This window comes from Coregonus clupeaformis, unplaced genomic scaffold (genome assembly GCF_020615455.1).
Source record: "Coregonus clupeaformis isolate EN_2021a unplaced genomic scaffold, ASM2061545v1 scaf0130, whole genome shotgun sequence".
Taxonomy (NCBI): Eukaryota; Metazoa; Chordata; class Actinopteri; order Salmoniformes; family Salmonidae; genus Coregonus; species Coregonus clupeaformis.
In genome coordinates, this window is record NW_025533585.1 from 95,407 (window position 1) to 116,308 (window position 20,902).

Here is a 20,902-nt window from a genome sequence, read left to right on the forward strand (position 1 = left end):
TGACGATCCAGAAGAATATCACACTTGCGACAGACACTGCATGAAATGAAAGGAAAGAGTACATCCTTGACGGATATTCTTGAAAGACAAACTAAGGATATAACATTGCAAAAATTACCCTATGACCTCAATCCTGAGAGGAAAAAGTATATTCGTGAAGGTTTAATTATCGTCAGCTCAAATAGGTCAAATCCATTTCGGCCACTCGTCCCGTATTGATTGTCATTGACTTCACTGTCAGTTGTTTGTCTGAGGCTAAATTGTGACATTGATATTCCATACTGCTGAAAAGTCCACTCAGATTGATAGCCTTGGTATTTCTTCTTTCCTCCTCCTTACCTTTCTCTCTGCTGTTAAGTTCCCCCCTCTCTCTTTCTTGGAACACGTTCGTAACCCATTTTACCCTCCCTGGCTTTTCTCCAATATGCTCTCATCCTTCTCTTCTCAACTTCATCCCCCCGTACCCTCAGTGTAGTTCCATGCTACACAGACACCTCTAAGTACGTTGAACAAATTAGATTCCTGAACACTGACATGTCAAGGCTAAATCTTACCCCGGCTACCACTCACTGGACCTGAACGGTAAGCTACATAGACACATGCGTTGACGTCAACGAGGCTAGCGTTACCCTGGTGATAGTAATTGGACACCCACACTAAAAGAGTGGCGTAATTAATGTGATATACCAGAGTCTCTATCTATTAAAATCACCTTTATATGTTACCAGGCTATTTCTCTCACGGTTTATGGTATACGTTTGAGAGCAAGATGGCAGCACAAATTAGCAGTGTAGATTATTTTTTGTCTCTGGTTATTCTTCTTTCATCAATGATATTGCACTTTGCATATCTGTACAGTTGATGCCATGCTGTATTAATGACTGATGGTCCTCAATGAATGGTGGCCAATGTTTCATACAGTATATACAGTATGTATGAGTTCCCCAACAATGCCTTCATAATTGTCCCTGAGAGGGTTAATGAAGTTATAACCTATTGAATACCATTTCAATATTGTCAATGCAAAGAGGATAAAATCATCCATTTGTTTCTTTAACTTTAATGAACAGAACAGTTTATTTATTGATTAGCCCTATAGGGTAAGAGGTTACTCAGAGAGAATGTTGTTCTCTCATGCTGTTTGTCTCAATGGTTTACATGATTTCAGTCTAATATAATTTGTTGCCATGTGTGCTGTATATGTACTTGTTGGGTTTGTGTATGTTGGGTGTGTGTGCGCGCGTCTGTGTGCGTGCATGTGTTTGCATGTGCGTGAGTGTGTTTCTGTGTGTGTGCATGCCTGTGTGTGGTATGTGGTGTGTGTGTGTGCACGTGTGTGTCTGTGGACGTGAGTGAGTGATTGATTGATCATGTGTATCCAGGCTCTCTAATAAAACCAACCTGACCCTGCTGCCTAGCCAGTGACAGCTTTGATAAATGAACATCCGCCAGCCAATGTCTCACAAATAGGTTTCTATGCACGCTGTACACACGATACACAGTAACACACATGCAATCTCTCCCACTCATTTCCAACATGGAATACATACCCATGAACACACACGCACATGCTTGTACACACAAACACATACACACATGCTGGAAAACACACACACACACACACACACAAACACACACACACACTCTCTCCTCTCTCACTCTCTCTCTTTCTCTCACACACAAACAACACACACACACTCTCTCTCTCACACAAACACACACAATAAATGATATGAATGACTCTACTGTGACAATCTCCTGTACAGGAGCTCCTGAGTTGCTAGGGGGAAGGAATTAGATCCATTCATATTTGCTTAAATGAATGTTAAAGTAATTACAGTTGCATAGCAATTGCAATGTTTGCTCTTTTTTTAAATCAATTTGGAATATGGGAGCAAATCAAACCAGTTTATTACAGGATCAGTTTACTACAGAATATGAAATGGTTATCTTATAATTCATTGGTATGAATTTAAACACATGATATGTGATTGAGTTTTGGTTTGGCTAGCAACTGTTATTACAAAATCATTTATACTGTCTCTTTTGTGTCTCCAAGCACTCACTACACCGAGAATCTATAGATGGATGGATGGCGTTGTTTTTGTGGCTGACTGTCAAGGTTAGATTATAGATACCTCACGTAAGCTTTGATGGTTAATGGTCGGTACTACCTGAATGCGATGAACAAAGCCACTCTTGTGTGTAAAATGGATTGATAAATACCCCCAGTAACCCTACCTGCACCAAGTGCTCATACCCCCACCTCTCCACCCCTCCACACCCATATTGGCCAATACCCATCAAGGCACCTTGGGGTAGGACCCCTCCAGGTGAAGGGCCTCTGAAATAAATAAGGTCTCTGTTTGGGCCGGCGCCATGTACCCCTGGGAGTACTGTGTGATGGATTGATCTGTTACCTCTCTCATCTGAGTCCATCAATCATCTGTGCTTTGGTGCTGGTGTTTTCAATAGGAATTTTCCACACTCCACTGCTCCCCGACGTTCGCCGCCGCCGGGATTGGTGACGAGGGGTATTAGCTATCGCTTTTTTTCTCTGAGTGCTCTGAAACATGATTTGTCATCAAATTGCAACAGTACAGTCAAGTGCTCACTAAGCACAGTGAGAGTCCTTCACAAACAGAAATGGAGAATATGCTTTTGAAAGGAAGCCTTCATTAGACTTAGCAATGAGATCTGCTAGAGACAGGAAAAACATAATGGTTAAGTTTTTTCTTTTTAAGGGGTAGATCAGCTTTAATATTGCAGATAGATTGTAACTTCCATCAATGTAATTGTCTGCATTACTTCCAATCCCCCATATGTTTTTTTTTCTCGCAAATATATATATATATATATATATATATATACACTGCTCAAAAAAATAAAGGGAACACTTAAACAACACATCCTAGATCTGAATGAATGAAATAATCTTATTAAATACTTTTTTCTTTACATACTTGAATGTGCTGACAACAAAATCACACAAAAATTATCAATGGAAATCAAATGTATCAACCCATGGAGGTCTGGATTTGGAGTCACCCTCAAAATTAAAGTGGAAAACCACACTACAGGCTGATCCAACTTTGATGTAATGTCCTCAAAACAAGTCAAAATGAGGCTCAGTAGTGTGTGTGGCCTCCACGTGCCTGTATGACCTCCCTACAACGCCTGGGCATGCTCCTGATGAGGTGGCGGATGGTCTCCTGAGGGATCTCCTCCCAGACCTGGACTAAAGCATCCGCCAACTCCTGGACAGTCTATGGTGCAACGTGGCGTTGGTGGATGGAGCGAGACATGATGTCCCAGATGTGCTCAATTGGATTCAGGTCTGGGGAACGGGCGGGCCGGTCCATAGCATCAATGCCTTCCTCTTGCAGGAACTGCTGACACACTCCAGCCACATGAGGTCTAGCATTGTCTTGCATTAGGAGGAACCCAGGGCCAACCGCACCACCGTATGGTCTCACAAGGGGTCTGAGGATCTCATCTCGGTACCTAATGGCAGTCAGGCTACCTCTGGCGAGCACATGGAGGGCTGTGCAGCCCCCCAAAGAAATGCCACCCCACACCATGACTGACCCACCGCCAAACCGGTCATGCTGGAGGATGTTGTAGGCAGCAGAACGTTCTCCACGGCATCTCCAGACTCTGTCACGTCTGTCACATGTGCTCAGTGTGAACCTGCTTTCATCTGTGAAGAGCACAGGGTGCCAGTGGCGAATTTGCCAATCTTGGTGTTCTCTGGCAAATGCCAAACTTCCTGCACGGTGTTGGGCTGTAAGCACAACCCCCACCTGTGGACGTCGGGCGCTCATACCACCCTCATGGAGTCTGTTTCTGACCGTTTGAGCAGACACATGCACATTTGTGGCCTGCTGGAGGTCATTTTGCAGGGCTCTGGCAGTGCTCCTCCTGCTCCTCCTTGCACAAAGGCGGAGGTAGCGGTCCTGCTGCTGGGTTGTTGCCCTCCTACGGCCTCCTCCACGTCTCCTGATGTACTGGCCTGTCTCCTGGTAGCGCCTCCATGCTCTGGACACTACGCTGACAGACACAGCAAACCTTCTTGCCACAGCTTGCATTGATGTGCCATCCTGGATGAGCTGCACTACCTGAGCCACTTGTGTGGGTTGTAGACTCCGTCTCATGCTACCACTAGAGTGAAAGCACCGCCAGCATTCAAAAGTGACCAAAACATCAGCCAGGAAGCATAGGAACTGAGAAGTGGTCTGTGGTCACCACCTGCAGAACCACTTCTTTATTGGGGGTGTCTTGCTAATTGCCTATAATTTCCACCTGTTGTCTATTCCATTTGCACAACAGCATGTGAAATGTATTGTCAATCAGTGTGATTGACTTGGAGTTACATTGTGTTGTTTAAGTGTTCCCTTTATTTTTTTGAGCAGTGTATATATATATATATATATACATATACATACATTCACATACATATACACATACATATAAATACATATTCATACATATATATACATATCCTTTTTTAAAATATATTTCCCTTTATTACTTTCCAACCCCACCACCCCTTCCCTAATTGGAGTAAACTAGTGAATAACAATGCTTTGGCCTCTACTTCCAGCTTATACTATATACATTGTATGGACACAGTCAATTTTACAATAATTCTATTTTGTTTGTTTTTACTCCTGAACTTACTCTACCCTCAACCTCTCCGATCATTTTCATGATGTCCATCCGGTTTGCTTCTATATGCCATATCTTTCTAACTGTGCTCTTTCACAAAAGCTCTCAACCTATAATTATGGTTAAGTTAACTTTGTTTCAAAGAGTTTTCACAGTGTCTGCAAGATGTCAGTGACGTACATTACTTTCATAGTGTATGTGAATCTACTGAACAAAAATGTAAATGCAACATGCCACAATTTCAAAGATTTACAGTTCATATAAGGAAATCAGTCAATTTAAATAAATAAATTAGGCCCTAATCTATGGATTTCCCATGACTGGGCAGTGGCCCACCCACTGGGGAGCCAGGTCCAGCCAATCAGAATGAGTTTTTCCCCACAAAAGGGCTTTATTACAGATAGAAATACTCCTCAAAACTTGAGACATCTGTGGCATTGTGTTGTGTGACAAAACTGCACATTTTAGAGTGGCCTTTTATTGTCCCCAGCACAAGGTGCACCTGTGTAATGATCATGCTGTTTTATCAGGTTCTTGATATGCCACTCCTGTGAAGTGGATGGATTATCTTGACAAAGGATAAAATGCTCACTTACAGGGATGTAAACACATTTGTGCACAACATTTGAGAGAAATAAGCTTTTTGTGCATATGGAAAATGTATTGGATCTTTCATTTCAGCTCATGAAACATGGGACCAGCACTTTACATGTTGCGTTTATATTTTTGTTCAGTATATATGGTAACTACCGTCACAGCAGATTATATTTGTATAGTAGCTACAGTATGTGTCTAGCTGAAGGGTAGCAGTGCCCAAGTTATGCATGCTTATCTCAACTCTGATTCGAAACCCTTTGTGTCTAGCTATAGCTGGATGGTAGCAGTGCCCTCTCAGTGTCAATGTAAGGTGAATCCCTGTCAGGGTAAACCCAGCTGAAGTGGGCTGTGATGTTGGTGGGGTTCGGTGTGGGTAAGGGTGTGTGTGTTAGATGGGAGGTGACTGGCCGTGGCAGGGGAGAGACAACACACTGAGAGTCCTGTCACTGAGCCCTGTAGCCACTCATCAGATTTAAAGGTTTGGAGCAAAGTGGATGTGTGAGAAAAATGATGAGTGAGAAAAGCTCTGCAGTCCTCCAAGGGATAAAATCGAGTAAATAGCCCGGTAACACTATCTATCTACTAACCCTGACCCTAGCTCTAACCCTAACCTTAACCCTTACCCTAAACTTAACCCTTGCCCTAACCTTAACCCTTACCCTAACCCTTATTCTAACCCTAACCTTAGAAAGCAGTTACTTAGCCACATATAGTTTGTTGATAGTATGGAAAATCCGGACTATCCAAATAAAGTGTGACCAATAGCCCTAATATATGACATGGGGCCGATATTGTGTGTAACTTGACTGTACTGTATCCTCAGACGAGGCGTATCAGCAGACATATGGCGCCAATCACTCAGCCATGTCACCTATGAACCCTCATACTTGCACCCGCCATCCTCTCCACTGACCTTATCAGCTGACCTCAGTAGGCAATGGGTGAAAGGTGAAAGGTCAACAATGTGAGAGGCTTTCAGCACATACTGTAGGCTACTATTACATGTATGCTTTGATTATTTAGATTAAAAATAAATCTGAGGCAGATATAATCGAGGGCAGAGGAAAGCTGAGTTGGGGTTTGCAGGCAGGAGGCTGGCATGACGATAAGAGAGTTTGATGTCTGTCTCCGCCATCCAAACCACATCAGACAAGCCAACCCTGGCTGCCTTAGCCACCCACTGCATTGCACAGTCTGGCCAAATTCAAATGATTCGGGTTAGAGAAACTATTGGCTAGAATCGCTCCCCTTCTCGCCTCCTGTGTTCTGTTGCCTCAGCTTCATGAATGTTTTGTCGCCTCAAGATACGATTTCTCAATTGCATATCTGCCGAGCTACACAACAACTGCATATAAGAATCGCATCACTTTCATGTGCCAGGTTGCTGTGTTGCTGTGTTGTTGCATCAGATAGACACAGTCTCTGTGTTGAGCTCTGTTTAGGGGTGAACATGAAGGTGCACATCATATTTTTCAGCAGAATCGTTTACTGTACCAATAGTTCCGTTTTCAAGCCCTACAGTGCATGTAATGGCCATTCCTGCGGTATATGTTGGCCTAGTTCCTATTCTTGTTATTACTCCATCCTCAGGCTTTCAGTTGGTGTGTCTCGCCTGCAACTCTTTTGCTCAGTAACACAATAAGGACACTGATTTCTCTGTTCACAGATCTTTCCATTACAGCCAGCCACGTATCGCGTATTTCTTCGTATGAGGAGAACAATACCATCCAATCTTGCTCTTAAGGGCTGTGGGATTGAATAAAAGCCTCTCAACATTTCTTATTAAGGTTGTGAAGGGAATTTAATAACCTCAAATGAAGTGCATCTAAAACCAGCCATTGGAGTATAGGGATCACAGTTCCTGCACTGAATACAATTAGGAATGCAGCGGGCTCCCGAGTGGCGCAGCGGTCTAAGGCACTGCATCTCAGTCCTTGAGGTGTCACTACAAACCCCCTGGTTCGATTCCAGGCTGTATCACAACCGGCCGTGATTGGGAGTCCCATTGGGCGGTGCACAATTGGCCCAGCGTCGTCCGGGTTTGGCCGGTGTAGGCTGTCATTGTAAATAAGAATTTGTTCTTAACTGACTTGCCTAGTTAAATACATTTTCAAAAATCATATTGGTGAGATAGATGCTTTTCATCTAGCCTGCACAATGTCACACCAGAATTCGAGATTAAAGATGCAGACATGATAGCAACCAAGTGCCACGGTAATTTGGCGTTTCAGGGCTGCTTAACTTTACTTTGCAGTCTTGGTACTTCTGTCTGCTTTATGTCTCTTAGCCTCAACAGTATGATGTCCGGCACTGCAAGTTCCTATATCCCATGGTTCTGACTGTTCTGTGTCCTGTGTGTTTTGCAGGTGGTCTGAGGGGAGCCTCCATCGTGGATTCTCTGGACACGCTGTATATAATGGGATTAATGGACGAATACAATGAAGCAAAGGAGTGGGTGGAGACCAGCCTGGACCTGAACTCAGTAAGATCAAACTCACTCATTGGATATTATCTCTGCCATTCATGTTGGAGGACCAATCGTCTATCACAAACCCGATCAGTAGTGGTCTTAGTGCTTCGGTTGATTTTAGTCCATCAATTGTCCCCTGATTGACCAAGTTTTCAATCCCTCCATCTCATTGGATAGTTACTCTACCATTTATGTTGGAGGACCAATCATCTACCCCAACACTATCAGTAGACTGTCTGAATTGGTCCTTGTTAAGTTGGCATACACTTAATAAAGTTCTCACAAGTGGTCTTAGTGTGCCAGGTTGATTTTAAGGCGATTGTCCCCTGACTGACCCAAAGTCTTGTCCAGGGAGTGGGACAGTTTACCAGAGCTATATAGGACATTCCAGATGGAATAAAGAACATCCTGTGTGTCCAACCCTGAACAACAGATCCATTCTAACCACTCTTTCTTACCGTGAGATGGGATTATTTTACTCTTCCAGAACTCTGTGTGCTGTGGGATTGGATGAATAAAAGAGGGAGCGAGTAAGAGAGAATGTATGTGGAAGCATGGAGAGAGAGAGAGAGAGAGAGAGAGAGAGAGAGAGAGAGAGAGAGAGAGAGAGAGAGAGAGATAGGAGCAAGAGAGAGGAGGTCATGGCCTCCCCATTGAGTAATTCCATGATAATAGACTTCTTCTCGGGGTAGGGAACAGAGAGGTCTGCCAGTTTGGACATTATGTGGAAACAGAGTGAGTGAGAGTGATGGTGCCAGCCAGCAAGGTAAGCACCACCAGGCTTTGTGTGCCCTGTTGCTAACGGACTAGTACTAGGCCCTCCATTCCACTCTGTTTCCACACTTTGAGTAAGTCCCCCATTGAGATAGTTCATTTTGTACAAAGGCTATTTGGTTTAGTCACTAATCAAATATCGTCTCTCTGACATCCACTGGCTTTAATGTATTAAGGTGATAGATTGTCTGACGTCAGCATGTTTATTGTCCATTCATTGATCTGGCTATTCCCTATAGCACTTCGGCTTTGTCCCTCTTGGGAAATTATACTGAAATCTACTCAAACCTGAGTGACGTGTTTGATGTGCTCTTAGTAGTTGCTGTGAACTTACTGGAGGGCTAGACAATAGATGACAATAGATGTTGACATGCAAAGAACGGTACACCTGCACTATCATGTGTACATTCTTTGTACAGAACATGTATACCATTTTAGACACACAAAGCAAGCCATATCTCTCTTCTTTCTCACTCTCCTTTCTAACTCTCTACTCCCTCCCTTTCTTCCTCTGTTTTTTTCTTCTTCTCCCTCCCTCCCTCTCTCTCTCTCACTCACACGCGCTCACACACACAGTTTTTCAGTCTCTCCCTCTGGCAGCAGTGGGGAAATATGAAGATGACTATCAATGTGGGTGTGCAGCAGTAGCTCCTGGTCTTGGCAGAGAGAGCCACGGCAAGAGACACTCAGTAATGGCAGCCCATGACAAACAGCAACCTCGTCAGCATCATAAAGACACCCAGGGAGGATTTATACTACCGGCTGCACTTTGTCACTGGGCTAGCGAGGTCAATCTGTCACCATTTGTTTCTCCAACTCCTCCGATCAAATGTCCCTGAGTGTCTCCTCCTCTGAGTGACGGATATCAGTCCTGTGACGGACGCCAGGCCACTTTAGGTCGAAGTCACCATACTTTGGGAACTGGGGCAGGGATCTAATCGACGTATAGGGATTGTTCCAAACTTTGATCAGTTTATAGGCTCAGCCATTTAGTTTTACAAAGTGGCGAAAGAGAATGTTAAAATGACATATATTTCCCACACGTTAACGCTACAGAATCTTGTGCACCTAATAAGAATTAAACCACTAACAACGCAGTCATTCATGCTCTTAACCAGTGGTTCCCAAATTTGACAATGACAATTGAGTAATGTTGTATTGCAGCTGCCTTCTTGGGCAGGCTTCACTTGCAAAATAGACTCTGTCTCAATGAGCTACTATTATGGTATTAAAGAAAGTCATTACACAGCCATATTAACTGAGAAAACATGTATTGTCAATTGAAGAGAACAAGCCATTTAATTAGGCGACCAGTTCAGGAGTGGGGTGTAATAAATGATCAGACTCAGAACATGACATCAAAACCAGTCCAATAATGTTAATGAACAGTAACACATACCAGTGTTTAAAATAGAAAAAAAAAAAATCATTAGGAATTCTTAATCATCAATTACCATGTGAATAGTTTCACAACCTTGATTTTTTTTTTTTTTTTTAAGTGTAAGTTTTTAACCAGTTCAATAAAATGTAATATGAATGTCAGAATTAACTAACAATAATAATTAACATATTGAACAATAACTAATTATCCTGTTTATTTATTTTGTGTGTGTGTGTGTGTGTGTGTGTGTGTGTGTGTGTGTGTGTGTGTGTGTGTGTGTGTGTGTGTGTGTGTGTGTGTGTGTGTGTGTGTGTGTGTGTGTGTGTGTGGCCTATCTGTGGGAAAGCTGCGTTTTTTTTCTTCAGTTTGATAAGTTATTTTAAGTCTGGGGTGATGGTTGACAGGGCAACTCGGAGGTCATGCTGGCTGTCCAGTTTGTTTCTGCTTTTAGTTTTCAGCACGGCCATAGCAGAGAAGCCACTTTCACACAGATAGGTAGTGCTGAACGGTAGCATGATTCTGATTGCAAGACAAGCGAGAGCAGGATACTCTCCCATTACGCTGCACCAGAACTGTGTCAATGCCATTTCAGGGAAGCGCATGCTCAGCTCAGTCTGCGATCAAACGACAGCTACACCAGCTGATCCTCTTCGTTGCTCGGCAACGTGACGCTTCCCATCTCCACTCGAAAGGGGTATCGTATCCAGTCGTCTTGTCTCCTGTTCTCCACCAGGAAGTAGTCGAAAAACGTTCCCTGCAGCTTGACAATATGCTGTTTAACGGTGTGTCGCCGTGCGCTTTGTTGATCAGATTCTGAATCTCGAAATCAGCATTGGGAAACATGTCAATCCTCCCGTTAGAAACATGATTTGGCCAAACGGTAAGCTTCATCTTGAAGGCATCCACTTCGTCCCCCTGTACAAATCGATTGTGCCCCCTCCCTTGCATTGACACATTGAGCGAATTCAGATGATCAAAAAATATCCACCAGGTAGGCAACCTGCGCGAGCCATCCCTCCCAATCGAAATGTTCGGCCAGAGGTGACTTGTTTTCCAAAAGAAACGCAGCAATCTCCGCTCGAAGCTCATAAAAGCGACCCAACACTTTATCCATGGAAAGCCAGCGGACCTCTGCATGATAAAGCACCTGCTGGTGCTCGCTCCACATATCCCCGCAGAAGGCTTGGAAATACCTGCTTTTCGTGGAACTCTTTTTGATATAGTTGACACACTTGATCACATCCTGGAGAGTGGCGTGGAGCTAAGGCACCATGTCCTTCGCTGCCAATGCCTCCCTGTGTAGGAAGCAGTGGTTCCACGTCGCACTCGTTGCCCTCTCCGATCCGCTTTACTACTTCGGAGTGCTTTCCCGTCATGGCACCCATCCCAGGCCAGTCCCACGGAGCCCAGGTACATATTCATTGTGTTAAAGACAGCCTCTTCAGTGGTGGTGGTTGGCAAATCAGCACTAAAAAGGAACTGCTCCTCGAAGTTATTATCCCAGACGTGTGTGACATAGACCATTATAATTGCATGGTTAGCCACATCTGTGGATTCATCAAGCTGCAGTGCGTAGTGGCCATTTGCACTGATGCGCTCTGATGTCTGTCCTGGATTCTCCTCCTCATGGTGTCATTGGATAGGGATATGGTTTTAAGTTGGTTTGCGGTTGACTCTCCCAAGATTTCAGTGCACATATCAATCGCAGCAGGGAGTATGAGATCCTCTGCGCTGGTGTGGGCTTTTCTGCACTTAGCAATGCGCTGGGCCACAAGGTATGATGCGCGAAGTGCCTTTTCTTGTACCGTGCATTCCTTGTTCAATTCATCTTGTGAGGCCTCCAGATATTGACGTTTTGTTTTTAAAAAGTCAGCTGTCTTATCTTTGTGGCTTGGATGTTTGGTGTCCTTTTCATTCTGGAGGGGTTTTATGTTCTCATTAGCTAACAGCTCGTTGCATAGGACGCACTACGGTCTACACTCCCCCTGCCTGTCTTATATGTAAAACCATATTTGATGAAGTCGGGGTGGTATTTTCTCTTCATGTCAGGGACCGAGTTGTCTACCTTGTTGTTGAAATTGGAAGCAGCAGTAGATGAAGAGGGAGCTGCACGTTTTAAAAACTTGTCCATGATTTTACTCTGACAGCTAGCCTACATGAGTTAAATGACAGCTAATTATCCGACAGTTAACTATCCACATCTGCAATGCCTGCAAAACACATATGCATAGTTAGCTGTCAGTCAACCTAGCTGTCAGAAGATGATCTGTATTATCTGATTGGACGTGCCACATTTAAAATAAAACAATGTTGCAGAATAAACATGTTATTGGATCAGTGTGTGTGTGTCAAGAAATCTGTAATTTCATTGGATCAGTGCGTGTGTGTGTGGGGCGATAACGTTATTGTATTGGTCAGTGAGTGTGTGCAGCGCAAAAACCCTCTGAGTCGAAACATCTCGCCATTTCACCACGCGCTGCACGTGTAAAGTCAGCAACAATAAGAAGTGCAGCGCACGCACGCCTGTGTTTAGCGGTAACGTTGTGTAAAGTCAGCAGCAATAAGTGATGCGATGGTATCCTTTCAAAATAAAAGTTTTGGTGCGGCGGTTACATTTAAAAATAATGTTTTTTATTATTATTATTATTATTATTATTATTATTATTATTATTATTATTATTATTATTATTATTAATATCCAGCAACTTCGCACAGCCATAGAAGAGGAGTGGGACAACATTCCACGGGCCACAATCAATAGCCTAATCAACTCTATTTGTAGGAGATGTGTTGTGCTGCATGAAGCAAATGGTGGTCACACCAGATACTGACTGGTTTTCTCATCCACGCCCCTACTTTTTTATTAAAGGTATCTGTGACCAACAGATGCATATCTGTATTCCCAGTCATGTGAAATCCATAGATTAGAGCCTAATGAATTTATTTCAATTGACTGATTTCCTTATATGAACTGTAACTCAGTAAAATCTTTGAAAATGTTGCATGTTGCTTTTATATTTTTGTTCAGTGTAGATGGGTTCCTCTTGGTTTTCAGATTGATCCACTAAAGAGCTATGTGCGTGACAGAAACAGCAGAAGCCGTGTTGATTTTCTTCACAAAGTCTAGTGAGGAATACAAGGCTACACTTAATGGTGTGGGAAATAGAGAGGTATGAGGGCAAACTAAGAGTCAAGTTTATTTATCTTTGTGCTGCTGAGTGAATGAATTAAGTTGGTAGAACGTCTCTCTCCTCTGCTGCTGAAACAAAAACAAACTCCCCCAAATCCTGATGCAAATCCTGACAAGTTCCTATGAAGACGGAATAATCTGATCAAACACTTTCCTACAGTTACTCAACCAATTAGAAAGACAAGAGCAACTTCAGAATGCCTCCTTCTAATGTTAACTTTCAAAATTCCACAGGCTGTTTATCCGTTTCAAGCTTGAATTCATAGTTGGAGATGTCAGTGTTGATTAGTGTTTGGGGGTTTGGTGGTCCCTGGCTGCCAGAGATAGCGATTTCGATCCATCTCTTATAGCCCTATATTAGTTTTAAAGGGGTCGTTTTCTTAGGGTTTCGTGTCCCCTGGTTAGTCTAGTGAATGCTGTGGGTTAAAAGGGGGGATAAATTGTATTTTCCTCTTGGCAGGTCTCCAGTCCCAGTCTCTCATCACGGTGGCTAATAGAAAGTGATTAAAGAACTCTTACCGGTTGGATTTTATCCCCTATTGACAGATCCATCCCCTATTAACCCTCCTGCGAGGCTCTCGCCTTCAATTCTTCTCTTTCGCCTTTCTCAGCTCTCCGGTTCTCCATCATAGTCGTTCTCACATCTCTCAGATTCCGTCCCTCAGAGGAAAAATCGCAGTGAGGTTTGTGATTGTGTTTCAAAGAGAACAGACCACTGTGATCTATACAGACAGAGCATCTGTCTCTTGTGGCTTCAGCTCATCCGTTTTTCACTCTCTTAGATATTCAGAGGGCAAACAGGGTAACTGTGCAAGTGGTCACAGACAAGCTATATCCTTATCCCTTATCCCCATTTCAGTATGCGTATTCCTTCGTACGTCAATGGAATAGGCCTATAATCTACACAAATATTTCTAGACCAATGACAGAGATGAGTCTCTCCCTCAAGGTCTACCTAGAATAGGAAAGGTTCCCAACCACCAACAACCTAACCATTATTAACATGGTAATTCAAGTTGCACTAGAAAACACCATTGCTCTTAACAGAGACCATCAACTGACTGGATAATTAGCACATCCAGGCCCTGCAATTCCAGCAAGATGTCTGAATTGAGACTTCAGTGGTAGAGAGTCTCTTGTGGGTGTCTTTTGGAGAGGGTTGAGGGGAATTAGCTTTGTTTATCTCTTGTGTAGCATGTTGCTTTTCCCTGCCTGGAGGGAGCACAGAAGCTTGCATATCAAAGCAAAGTGTCTGTAAACAGGCCAGAAGCACAGGGGCAAAACTGAGAGGCAAGAGAGGGGAGCCTTGCAATGTTCCCTCAGGCTGTTGTCACACTGAAATGTCAAGCGAGTGACGTGTGATGTGTGAGAACACTTAATGTGTTCCCTGATTTGGCCAAGAGATGAATGTGTAACGGGACCAGGCAATGCACTTCAGGGACCCATCCTGCTTGGTTGATTGCCCTGAACACACCAGGTTAGATGTGTTACTGTGTTGTTGCTAATGGTTCTTCTACATGTGTCTCTATTAAGATGGAAAGGGGTTATCTATTATAAATACAAACCCACAGTGCACCATTCTTACTTGCGCTATATCCTAGTATAGATTCGTAATGTTCCCAGAGGTCAGCTTAAGGTTAAGAGAGGGTTAATCAAATCCAGCCACGCAGAAAATATCGAAAGAACACGTTGACTATCTGACCAGAAAAGCAGACATTGATTTCTTCAAATGGCAAATATTTTGACTTTTGTTAGCAAATGCGTAAAATGTTGGCAAATGCTGTGGTGCCGATGATGCAAGAAGAGTATAGCTGATCGATTCACCCTCAGAGGAATCTTGGAGCCTCAGGCCAAAACTGTGCTGCCAGTAAAGTTGTATAATTGGCCTGAAACTTTAATCTGACAATAGAGTGACCATAAAGCTGAGAGAGCAGGGTGTCACTTCATCAAAGCCCCAGAGATTGGCCTGGTTTATCACATACTGATGGACCATTGTACATTTGCATAACGCGTCTCTGGCAACCAGTAAGTGCCTAGATATGATAAACAGCTCATATGCAGATTAATAATGTGTTGCTTATAAAGTAAGATGTGATCATTCCATGGTTTGCTTTGTAAACCCTTTTGAGCTTTTTGTTCTAAACAATGCTTGGTAACAAATCAAATTGTTTATTTTCTCCTTGTCATCCCCTGAGCGCTCACATACTGTACCCTACACTCACACTGCCAGAACATGAATTGTTGCTCCAAAGACACAAGTAGGTTGTATTCGTTCATCTGCGACTCCTGGCTGTTCTAAACTGGAAAACCACCCTTGGGTACGAACTTGTTTTTCCTTCCTTGTTTATCAGTTGGTTTAAGTAGGTTGGCGTTTGCTATATGATTTCTGGAAGCTCACTGTGCAAACTCAGTAGACCTTGCAGCTGTCTAGGCTCTAGGAGCAGATCTGGATCAGGGTCTTGTTGTTTGCCTCGGTAGGCCTGTTGGCTGACCTGATCTGGCCTCGTGTCCACAGTAAACGTGGCTCCACAGGGCTCCAGTCATTAGGGCTGCTGAAACCTGTGGGCATGTATCGTATGAGGGGATGCTTGACTGAAGATGCCATGCCCCAGCCATAAGGTCAAGGCAGCCTGCTGACATCCTATCTCTACTGGAGGAGAACAATGTGCGCGTGGTTTATTACAGATACTTTATACTGTTATTTACTGTAACACCAGTGACATTTGAATTCCCTCTCTAGCCTCAGCTCTTGACGTAGGTAGGCAGAGGTTGGCACTGGCTCAATGCCATTAGGTTGATGATCAGAGATTAATTGTGATGGATGGCAAACAATGTTTTCCTTGCACACGCTGCACAGATGTGTTTCACTCTGAGGGTTTATAGGATTTTCATCTGAACATCAGATTAGAGAAATGATTTGCATCCCAACTACATAATGGTATTGGTGCCTTTCAGCCAGTATAGTATAGCTGGCTTCCAAGTGGCGCAGCGGTCTGAGGCACTGCATCTCAGTGCTAGAAGCGTCACTACAGACCCTGGTTTGATTCCAGGCTGTATCACAATTCGGCCGTGATTGGGCGGCGCACAATAGGGCTGTCATTGTAAATAAGAATGCGTTCTTAACTGACTTGCCTAGTTAAAAAATCAAAATCAAAATAATAGTGACGGCTCGGGAATCCATTTGGATGAAAACATTGATCTGATGTACCATTGGCACACCACACATACACACAGGAGGGAGAGATGGTATGCGAGACAGAGAGAGTGGAGGAGTGTACCATGAGAGACCTGCATTATGAGAGCATTCTCCCTGCCTGTGAAATACTGTAAACTCCTGGAGACACATTCCTGCTGTCATGTTCTTGTTTGTGTGTGTATTTGTGTCTGAGTGCCTTTGTGTGTGTACTCAGAGAGAACAGCTTTGAGGTGCATTCACCAAACCTTCTTTTCTCAATACCCCCCCAATGCCTTCTACTCCCCAGACAATGGGAGAGATGGAGGGATTGTGAGTGATAGAGGAGGACGAGGGGCTGTAATTCAGCGTTATCACCCTAGTGACATTAATTTATTATTAGTCCGTTTCTTATTTTGCCGTAAAATATTCAGTGAAGTGTGTGGTACAAGACAGTGTCATCGGGGGGTATGTGTTGGTGTGTGTCTGATTGTGAGAGAGAGAGAGAGAGAGAGAGAGAGAGAGAGAGAGAGAGAGAGAGAGAGAGCGAGAGAGAGAGAGAGAGAGAGAGATGCATTTTGGATAAGATATGGAATAGCCTATCACTATGAGATAGATTGTTTTCTGTGCCTTCCCTGATGAGTTCAAAAATAGGAACTTTCATAAAGTATGCATCTAACCATTTCATCTGTGTATTTCGAGAATGTATTGGCCTATAAGACTTTAGTGATTTGTCGTGGAGCCTTCTACAGTGGGGAGAACAAGTATTTGATACACTGACGATTTTGCAGGTTTTCCTACTTACAAAGCATGTAGAGGTCTGTAATTTTTATCATAGGTACACTTCAACTGTGAGAGACAAAAATCCAGAAAATCACATTGTATGATTTTTAAGTAATTAATTTGCATTTTATTGCATGACATAAGTATTTGATACATCAGAAAAGCAGAACTTAATATTTGGTACAGAAACCTTTGTTTGCAATTACAGAGATCATACGTTTCCTGTAGGTCTTGACCAGGTTTGCACACACTGCAGCAGGGATTTTGGCCCACTCCTCCATACAGACCTTCTCCAGATCCTTCAGGTTTCGGGGCTGTCGCTGGGCAATACAGACTTTCAGCTCCCTCCAAAGATTTTCTATTGGGTTCAGGTCTGGAGACTGGCTAGGCCACTCCAGGACCTTGAGATGCTTCTTACGGAGCCACTCCTTAGTTGCCCTGGCTGTGTGTTTCGGGTCGTTGTCATGCTGGAAGACCCAGCAACGACCCATCTTCAATGCTCTTACTGAGGGAAGGAGGTTGTTGGCCAAGATTTCGCGATACATGGCCCCATCCATCCTCCCCTCAATACGGTGCAGTCGTTCTGTCCCCTTTGCAGAAAAGCATCCCCAAAGAATGATGTTTCCACCTCCATGCTTCACGGTTGGGATGGTGTTCTTGGGGTTGTACTCATCCTTCTTCTTCCTCCAAACACGGCGAGTTGAGTTTAGACCAAAAATGCTCTATTTTTGTCTCATCAGACCACATTACCTTCTCCCATTCCTCCTCTGGATCATCCAGATGGTCATTGGCAAACTTCAGACGGGCCTGGACATGCGCTGGCTTGAGCAGGGGGACCTTGCGCGCGCTGCAGGATTTTAATCCATGACGGCGTAGTGTGTTACTAATGGTTTTCTTTGAGACTGTGGTCCCAGCTCTCTTCAGGTCATTGACCAGGTCCTGCCGTGTAGTTCTGGGCTGATCCCTCACCTTCCTCATGATCATTGATGCCCCACGAGGTGAGATCTTGCATGGAGCCCCAGACCGAGGGGTGATTGACAGTCATCTTGAACTTCTTCCATTTCCTAATAATTGCACCAACAGTTGTTGCCTTCTCACCAAGCTGCTTGCCTATTGTCCTGTAGCCCATCCCAGCCTTGTGCAGGTCTACAATTTTATCCCTGATGTCCTTACACAGCTCTCTGGTCTTGGCCATTGTGGAGAGGTTGGAGTCTGTTTAATTGAGTGTATGGACAGGTGTCTTTTATACAGGTAACAAGTTCAAACAGGTGCAGTTAATACAGGTAATGAGTGGAGAACAGGAGGGCTTCTTAAAGAAAAACTAACAGGTCTGTGAGAGCCGGAAATCTTACTGGTTGGTAGGTGATCAAATACTTATGTCATGCAATAAAATGCAAATTAATTACTTAAAAATCATGCAATGTGATTTTCTGGATTTTTGTTTTAGAATCCGTCTCTCACAGTTGAAGTGTACCTATGATAAAAAATTACAGACCTCTACATGCTTTGTAAGTAAGAAAACCTGCAAAATCGGCAGTGTATCAAATACTTGTTCTCCCCACTGTATATTGCCCCCTCTTAAAAATGCATCATGGAGAGAATGGAACTCTGGTAGCAGAGTGATTGTGTTGCATTGAAATCAAAGTACCTGATCTATCACATCTTCTCCACTGCTAACAGTCTAATGGCTGGCAGTAAAATTGGCTGACAGTATTTACATAAAAGATAAAACACATCTAGACTAAACAGGAAGGTCATGAACTCTTGATAAGAGAAAAGTTAAAAGTGTCCTCCCACCCATGACAACCCAATACCTTTTTGATACGTTTTGTTTTTGTTGTGTCACAGCTCCAGTTAAAAAAGCTGCACTACACTGATGCCTATTAGAATAATGCACTACTGGGAACATAGCCTCCTAATAATGATGGACCACATACTCTGTTTTGATCTTCATTAACTCTGTTGGAGAAGCCTCTCTTAGAAGCCGTTATATAACAGTTTTAATTATAATACAGTAAATGCGCAAATGTGCTTAAATTAAATGAAGTTACCACATGCTTTGCTCAGACTCTACAGGTCTTTAAACCAATCTATCTCAATGTCAACTAACTAATCAGCTAATCATTAATATAATCTACTAATCCACCAATCTTTGAATGTATGATTATGTCACTACTGTCACAACATGTAAAGGCCCAACATTACTTACTGTAAGTTTCCCTTTTAGTAGTGAGAAATTAGCATTAGCTCTCCTTCCCCAGGTCGTGCTGTTTAGCATGCTCCAGAGGTTAGCAGTCATTAAAGCTCCGGTGTCTAGGACAGCCTCTCACAGTTTGGATGCTAATCAAGCCCATAATTACTGTACATTTTCAAAAACAGCCCTGGCTTTACATCCTGTTGGTAACAGGAAAGGAAGGAGTTCTGAGAACGTATGTTCATAGCAACGGTATTAGTAGAATTACAGCTCCCAGAGTGTGGATGGAAGAGGACCTGTGTGGCACCACCTAATTGGTCCCTTTCATGATCAATCCGTGCTAATTAGTGAAGTTGAGTTAAATCACAGCTCTGTTGGTTTGACACCAACTTTTATTGAGGCGTGATCTACTCCCCTATTGCTTATTTAAATATTGGCTTGTCTGTTCAGCTTCCCACGAAACTCTGAATATATTTGGTTGGTTTCTGAGTGCTGATTTTGCCACTGCTTTAAATCCTAGAGTCTGAACGTGCCCAGTGGCTCTGATAGCCATGGATTAGGATGAAATCATACCATTAATGTTATATTTGTGCCTGAGCAGTCCACTGCAGGCCTCGATAACAGTCTCATTTGCCCCCCTGGTACACGAAAGCACAGCGGAAGTGCCAATCAGGCTTATGTCCCAGTCTAATCTTGGCAGAGCGTGATCAAAATCAGTGCCATGCTTTGTTGAATGCTCACCAACCGAAAAGCAAGCATCAAACACAGACAACAACATTGTACACTGTACATTGAAGCAGAACAGCAACAAGGCACAACAGCAATATATGTTTTTTTCCCCCAAAGCTAATTTTATTCACTAGACTAACTTTTCTTCCTCCATTATTTTTTCATAACCTCCTTTCACGCACGTTGGCACAGATGTGGGAGATAGCAGAAATGTTAAATGCCAATCTGGTAGCATTGACAACACACACACAGCACCTAAGTCCACATTGGATTCCATGTTCTGTTGTGTAGCTACATTATTGGTCAGCTCCTTTATGAAATAACCCAATTGCCCTTTGGAATGTGCAGTGAGGGACAAAGAGTCAGACCTACTGTACATGATCATATAAGACCATTCCGAGACTAGGGCTGTTGCGGTAACCGTATTACCGCCACACCGGCAGTCATGAGTCATGACCACAGCAAATTTCTATGTGACCGTTGAGTCATGGTAATCTCCTCTTATGCGCACTGAACATGCGTTGGTAGTACCCAACTCGCTAAGGATCATCAGGTCGCTAAAGGCCTGGTATTCAGGGTCTATTGTCCCTCTAACCACTCTGAAAATCACATCAAACACGTCATCAAAACGGTATCATGCTTTTAAAACTCACCTCACTGTGATTGATCAATTTGAAGAAAGAAGTTCAACAACAGGTTGAAACTGAGTGGAAAACATGGTCATTGTGGATGTTGTTTCAAAGCCTAACACATCGAAATGGACAGCGCTTTCTAAGGTGATGATTAATTCAAAACACAATTATGCATATTATAGCTTATGCATACACATAGACCTATATATGTGCCCAAACACGGAATTAAAATAATGATTGTGCCATTATACAATACATAGCCTACCACAAATTATGCTTGGCAGATAAACATTTCAAAAAACGATATATTTG

The 20,902-nt window shown here is 43.2% G+C and overlaps 1 protein-coding gene across 1 annotated transcript in view; it reads left to right on the plus strand.

Annotated features, from left to right (window-relative positions):
- The window catches only part of LOC121557735 (mannosyl-oligosaccharide 1,2-alpha-mannosidase IC), a 121,926-nt gene that overhangs the window by 21,835 nt on the left and 79,189 nt on the right, over positions 1-20,902 (plus strand). Inside the window, exon 3 of the mRNA XM_041871222.2 lies at positions 7,632-7,747. Coding sequence (XP_041727156.2) covers positions 7,632-7,747 — 116 coding nt within the window. The remainder of the gene's footprint in view (positions 1-7,631; positions 7,748-20,902) is intronic.